A 6,788-nucleotide genomic window follows, 5' to 3' on the forward strand; every position below is an offset into this window, starting at 1 on the left:
AATGCCTGCAACACACAGCCTATAACTCCAGAATCTGTAATACATGTCTAAATGACTAAAATGTCACCATACACCATGTCAAAGTATGCAAGTGATTTTCTTGCGCTCAACAGACCACTGTCGTACACTATGGGCACAAACATTGTTGAAATAGAAGAAATGTAGCCCCTGTGGACATGGTCACCTCTTGCCTGGGTGTCCTAATTCATGCACAGCTGTCTGAACGTTACACTCTTATCTTGCAGCTTGCACAGAGGAAAATTCAGGAAATACTGGCTCAGGTAAGAAGGCAGCAGCAGCAACAGCAGAAGACGGCGCAAAGCGGACAGCCCCAGCCAAGACGAAAATAAAGGTTCAGGAAATGGCCTTTCACAGAGACAGATGCCAGACCAAAGACAGACTGTGTATTAGACAGGTTACCCACACCTGTCGATGCTATGTGGTGAAAATGCCACCTAGCTCGTCACCTGTTTGAGGACCAGGCAACCATTGAACTGTCTCTGTGAGAATGTATACTTTAGGCTCTCAAACTTTTGAAACCCAGCTTTAAAAATAAATAAAAAAAAAAAAATTGAAAAAAAGAGGAAAAAAAACAAAAGAGAAAAAAATAAGGACCCCTTCACTTCCCTTTTGATCTATTCTCACAAGTTAACATAAACCTTGTTAGTATTTTTTTTTTATTATTGTTCTTATACCCCCCAACAATTTTAGAACTTTGTTTAATGAAGCTTTCTCTTATGAGTTCTCTGGTTCAAAAAGAAAAGGCATTGCTCTTATATGTCCAGTTATATTAAAATTAAAAAGTAGAGGGTGGGATTATTGGAGGGGTTAGTGTTGATGAAGGGTACTGACATGAGTTTAAGTGTTAGTCCCAGTGTTGAACAAGTGGCATTTTTTTTTTTAAATTTGGTTGCATTTTTACTTAACACTGCCATGAATAACCTAAGGGAAGTGTAGAATGGTGTTGGCCAGGGCATAAAAAGATAAATATGCATTTTACTAAACTACCTCAGGCATCTAGTACCTCAGTGAGAAATTGTTCCTTTTTGCTTTTTTTTTTTTTTTTTTTTTTTTTTTTTTGGTATTTTGTATACTTTATAAAGCTAATAGTTCGTGAGCATTTTATTTTTTTAATAAAAAAATAAAATATCAGCCAGCAGCTAGAAGCGCTAAAATATAATTTAGTCGGGGAGAGCAGTATGCAGCTACTCGCTGATGGCTGATGGGAGTATGAGATGGGGAGATAATGCTTCGGTTTTCCTGAGGCCTTCCACACCATTTTTGCTATAAAATTCAGTGAATGTTCACAATAGATACTGAAAGACACCAACATACTGATAGCAGCAATGCCGTTTCATTTTCTTTTATTATATGATGAAAATAGTTTGACGGTACTTTTTCTGGGCACAGGACACAAGGAAGTGATGGAAAGAGGCCAACTGGGTTTGGGGAAAAAAATATTTTTAGATTGCTATAAGACTGGATTTGTTTTAATTTTTTTTTATTTTGTGCTGCTTGGTTGAATGCAATGAACCCTTTGTGCCTTTGACCATCACTACCTAATAATGCTACATTTAAACATTTGCAGCCGGTTTGGACTTTGCCATTCTGTTCAAAGAGCAAGCTTCATCGTCAGTTTGGTAGAACACTTGATCTGTGGGAGCATATATATATAGATAGATATCTGTATAGATATCTGTCTTTATATGTATATATAGATATCTATATATGTGATATATATATATATATATATATATATATATATATCTATATATGATATCTATATATCCATATATGATATATAGATATCGATATCTATATATAGATATCTATATATGGATATAGATATCTATATATATTTCTTTTTTTAATTTTTGTTTTAATTTTCATTTGTTTTTCGTTTCCCACCCTTTCCCCCCCTCCCTTTTCTTCCTCCCCCCTTCCCCCCCCCCCCCCTCACGGCCATCAACCTATGCTTCCCATCAGATCACCGCATATTACATTCAGTTACCGTGACTGGGAGAGGGAACCTGGGGAGGGTCAAACGTTTTGTTTGGTCATACGGAAGGTGACAGGCTACGTTTACATATCCAGCCGCAGTAAAGGGCCACACAAAGCCACTTGGAAGGTTTAAAAGCCAAGTACAACCGTCTATTGTGGCTTCAAATAGCTACAGCAGGGTTTATGCACATTTTATTATTATTATTTTTTTTGCAACCAACCATTATTAGCTTGTTGGCTGCCAAAGGGGCAAGTCATGCAAAGCAAAGTCATGCAAATTCATGCAAAGCAAAGTCGTGCACATTCATGCAAAGCAAAGTCATGCAATGTCATGCAAAGCAAATTCATGCAAAGTCATGCAAGCAAAGTCATGCAAAGTCATGCAAAGCAAATTCATGCAAATTCATGCAAAGTCATGCAAAATAAATTCATGCAAAGCAGTCATGCAATGTCATGCAAAGCAAAGTCATGCAAGCAAATTCATGCAAAGTCATGCAAAGGAAATTCATGCAAAGTCATGCAAAGCAAATTCATGCAAATTCATGCAAAGCAAATTCATGCAAAGTCATGCAAAGTCATGCAAAATAAATTCATGCAAAGTCATGCAAAGCAGCCATGCAATGTCATGCAAAGCAGTCATGCAATGTCATGCAAAGCAAAGTCATGCAAGCAAATTCATGCAAATTCATGCAAAGCAAATTCATGCAAAGCAGTCATGCAATGTCATGCAAAGTCATGCAATGTGTGGTTTGCCCCTCTGGCAGACAAAAGGCTACAGAGAAGAAAAAAAAAGTCAAAAGGCAGGGATAAAAGGAAAGCTACCAAATTCTTTTAATTTCAGAATGTAATTTGAATGATTGTGGTAATATTACACATTCAAGTTTCTACAATAAACTTCAGTCTACCTCAGTTTTGAAAATGTGGCGACACATGGTGCATAAAGACTGCTGTGTGTGTGGTCTTCACAGAGCCATGCGATTTTTACCTCTTATCCTTTTTTCTTTTTTTTTTTTTTTTGTGATGTTTTTGTGCATGAGATGATCACAATCACCATGCTGCACTGATTTGAGGGGCACAACTAGCAAAAACCATTTGTTTCATCATTTTGTTGATCTACCTCTTAGATTCATATTGAAATAGAGGCATTTCTGCATAGAATAGATAATTTTCCCAAAGATCATTGTTGTACAGATTAGAGCTTTTTTTTTTTTTTTTTTTTTTTTTTTTTTTAAATGGTCTGAAGTGTTTTCTTTATTTTTTTTTTCCATATACTTCTCTATACTTTACTAATTGGTTATAATAAATAAAAAGAACTCAGAACTTACGTTGTAGTTTTAAGAGAGAAACATGACATTTTTTTTCTTCTTGACGAGAGTGACTTCATTTAGTATTTAGAACTTCTTTTCTTACGTTGATTAAAAAAAAAAATACTGAACTATGAAAAAGTCATTAAAATAGCATATTGAACTTTAGTTGAGGCTTAAGTACAAGCCCAGCTTTGTTTTTTCTTAACATGTTGAAGCAAACCTAACTTGATTATTTTCCATGAATTTTTACTTTACAGATAGGTGTTGCATTTACATCTGCTGATTTAAATACTGTCATATCTCTTTAAATTTCTAGACTGTTAGTGTGGTAAATCATGTTATTTTCAATTGAGACTTGGTAACTTGGAGTATTTTGGCAATAGATACAGTAAAAGTAATACTGTAAATGAGTTTAATATTTGCAAAGCATGGATCATTTTTCATCTGTAATGTGCCCCCAACGCAGCTCCACTTGCCAGATGCCTCTGAATGGAATAAAGAGTTTAACTCCTGTCTTTGTGTCCCATGTGTTTGGGGGGGAGGGGGTTGCTACTTTTTTTTTTTTTTTACATCGTATTGACGTTTTGATTGACTTGGGTTAAAGAAAATGCAACATATGTTCTGCCAAGTATATAAGCCCACTTTAAAATGCGTTAATGCATAAAAGACTTTCTTCCGAGTTCTGCCTGTGTCCTGATACATGGGTGACACTGCTATTTTCCAGCATGTAACTCAAGGTACAAATTCAACACAACATCACATTTTCCCAATGCAGCACATTTTAACTAGTTCCTTTTAAATGTTGTACAAACTTTGTGTCAAATCTCTACGAAAGAAAAAGAAAAAAAGTAAAATTCCATTTTGGACAAAGGGCCTCATGCAGAGAGCAGCGCTATTTCAAATCTCGCCATTTTTTGGGGAAACTCGCGCAGAAAACTGCCGAAAATGGCGAGTTACGGAAAACGCGCCATTTTTTTTTTCTTTTTCAAAATCTCGCCGCGCGCCTGGCGAGAACCTACATCTCTCCAGTTTTAAAAATATCCTAATGCAGAGAGCCGCGAACGGCATCTAGCGGCTGTTCGCGCCAAGAAAATGGCGCGATTTGCTACTATTTGCCTCGCCAAGAAAAGTTGGCAATTACATGGAGCTCGCCGCCTATAGGAAAGGGAAAAAAAATGCGCGATTTTTTTTTAACACATTTCTGCAGCGCGCATCTCTCCAATTCTAACTCGCCACACGCATTAATGCAAAGCATTGCAGAATTCGCACATTTCTGCATATGGAGAATAAAACTCTCCAAAAAAGCTACTTTTTATTAAACTCTCCAATTTTTAAATTCGCTGCTCTCTGCATGAGGCCCAAAGTCTGCATACTTTTTCCTATGTTTGATGAGCTTTGGTTATATTCTGTACGCGTGGAAGTGCCACCTCCATGGAAAACTTATAGACTGTGTGTAGAAGCTGTGCGATTTACCTGCAACTATCACATTATGAATTACACATGCAAGGAACAGGAAAAAGTGAGGTGCAGGAACGCAACAAATGGCACAGGATGAAAAAACCATCATGTACCTGAGCGCACATAGGATCAATTAATCCTTGCATAATTAGTTTATAGTCTATATCTCTGGTCTCTTGAATAAAATCCAGGGTAATGCAAAACTGGTATATCAGAGTTGATCCATGGAGGGTCAAAAGACTCCATATAAATGCATTCAATGCTGGGACTGATAATGAAGACAACAGTGGTCTACCAGAATTATTACTGTAAGTCGGTCAATTGACCCATGAGGACCGGAAAATTGGAACAAAATAATAAAACTGTATTGCATCAGATATAATTAAACACAATCAATAGTTAAAAACATATGTACAATATTAAAATTCCTCATAGTTGAGTGAGTAATAGTGACAGTGTGTAGTGGTATTACCTCCAATAGGTACAATAAACTCTAAACACTCTATACTGACATAACGGGCTACGTACAGTAATAATTCTGGTAGACCACTGTTGTCTTCATTATCAGTCCTAGCATTGAGTGCATTTTATATGGAGAGTCTTTTGACCCTTCTTGGATCAACTCTGATATACTATTTATCTCCATGCACCTGCTTCATTTTCTTATCTACTATTAGGACATATCTAGTGAGAATGGTTTGATTTATCTGTTGGTTATTGCAAAACTGGGCAAGGTACGATTACATCCACATGAAATCAGTGCCTTTCCAACGGAGTACCTACTTAGTTAATATCCCTGTGTGCCGCAACCAGCGACGTTCTCATTGTATTTGAAGCTTCCACAACACCCTTTAACAGCAACCAAGGTACCAGTACTGGGTCTAGTATTGAAGTACAACCATTTGGTCTTTGATGTTCTAGGCCTTCCCCCCCCCCCCACTCGTTTTACCTAATGTTTTTTTCTTTCCCATGAACAAAAAAATAAAAATGTCAGTCTGACGAAAAAGGTGAAAGGAGTGCATTTTCTAAATGAATAAAGTGGCAGGAGCTGAAACTGAATAGTTTTAATTTTCTTGATGTTGCAATAACAACTTGTGGAACTAAATCATACAAAAGTAAAATGTTTCTGATTATCATTGTTCTAGGGAATGATTCACCTCCCCTAGAATCCATCAAAAACAATCACAGTATCCACCTGGTTCCACAAGTTTTTATGCCATTGCCTGGTTTTATGACACTTGTATAAGGTTTCCGTTTAGTAAAATTGTTAGTTTACTGTACATCTCTCTCCCTGGAACTTCTCCACAAACTACGGAGGAAAATATTTTGTGTAACTGTGGTTGTAGTGGGGAATTAAATGTTGGTGAGTTGCAACACATGGCTACAAGGAAAATCATGTCAACAATGATCCAGGCTCGGGTTGCCCAATCCTCTAATCTACCTGCATAATTATTGTCTGTGCCCTTTCTGCCTAGTGTCAACCCTGTTGCATATCTTTGATTTAAGACTGTTTGCAATGTCGTTAAGCACCAATTTCTCAGGCAATTTTGTGAGCCGACCTGGAGAGCCTTTTGTGTTATGTTGCATCTTGAAAAAGAAATACTTCTAATGTAGTCTGATTGTCCAACAGTGATGCCCATTTTATGTAAAACCTCTGGGGTAGGGATTTCCTTTCCTATTGTGTGACTTTGCACTTATTGTATTATTCATATGGATAATGCAGTCCACTGAATGCATTATCCGACACTCGCTGCTGCGGATTAACATGGCCCCACAATCCAATGGTCTGTTATCCGACGGCGGTTTGCGGGACGCAGTCCGGCGGATAAACGAGGACCGCCTGTACTGTGTTTGTAAAATGCGGAGTACACCGTGGGTGCTATATAAATAAAAATCTACAACCACTGGAAAACGCTTTAGTGAAAGGCAATGCGAGCCCTGTTCAGTGAGTTCTTTTTCTATGTGAGCAACAAATGTCACACCGTTTTTATTACAATGTAATGATCATTTTTTTTTTTTAAG

At 37.2% G+C, this 6,788-nt stretch overlaps 1 protein-coding gene across 1 annotated transcript in view; it reads left to right on the forward strand.

The window, feature by feature from the left end:
• The window catches only part of IGF2BP3 (insulin like growth factor 2 mRNA binding protein 3), a 117,904-nt gene extending 116,209 nt beyond the window's left edge, over positions 1-1,695 (forward strand). The window contains exon 15 of the mRNA XM_075587128.1: positions 246-1,695. Within this exon, the coding sequence (XP_075443243.1) occupies positions 246-350 (105 nt within the window). The 3' untranslated portion in view covers positions 351-1,695. The remainder of the gene's footprint in view (positions 1-245) is intronic.
• Positions 1,696-6,788: the final 5,093 nt, after the last annotated feature.

The sequence above is a fragment of the Ascaphus truei genome, chromosome 2 (genome assembly GCF_040206685.1).
Source record: "Ascaphus truei isolate aAscTru1 chromosome 2, aAscTru1.hap1, whole genome shotgun sequence".
NCBI classification, from domain to species: domain Eukaryota; kingdom Metazoa; phylum Chordata; class Amphibia; order Anura; family Ascaphidae; genus Ascaphus; species Ascaphus truei.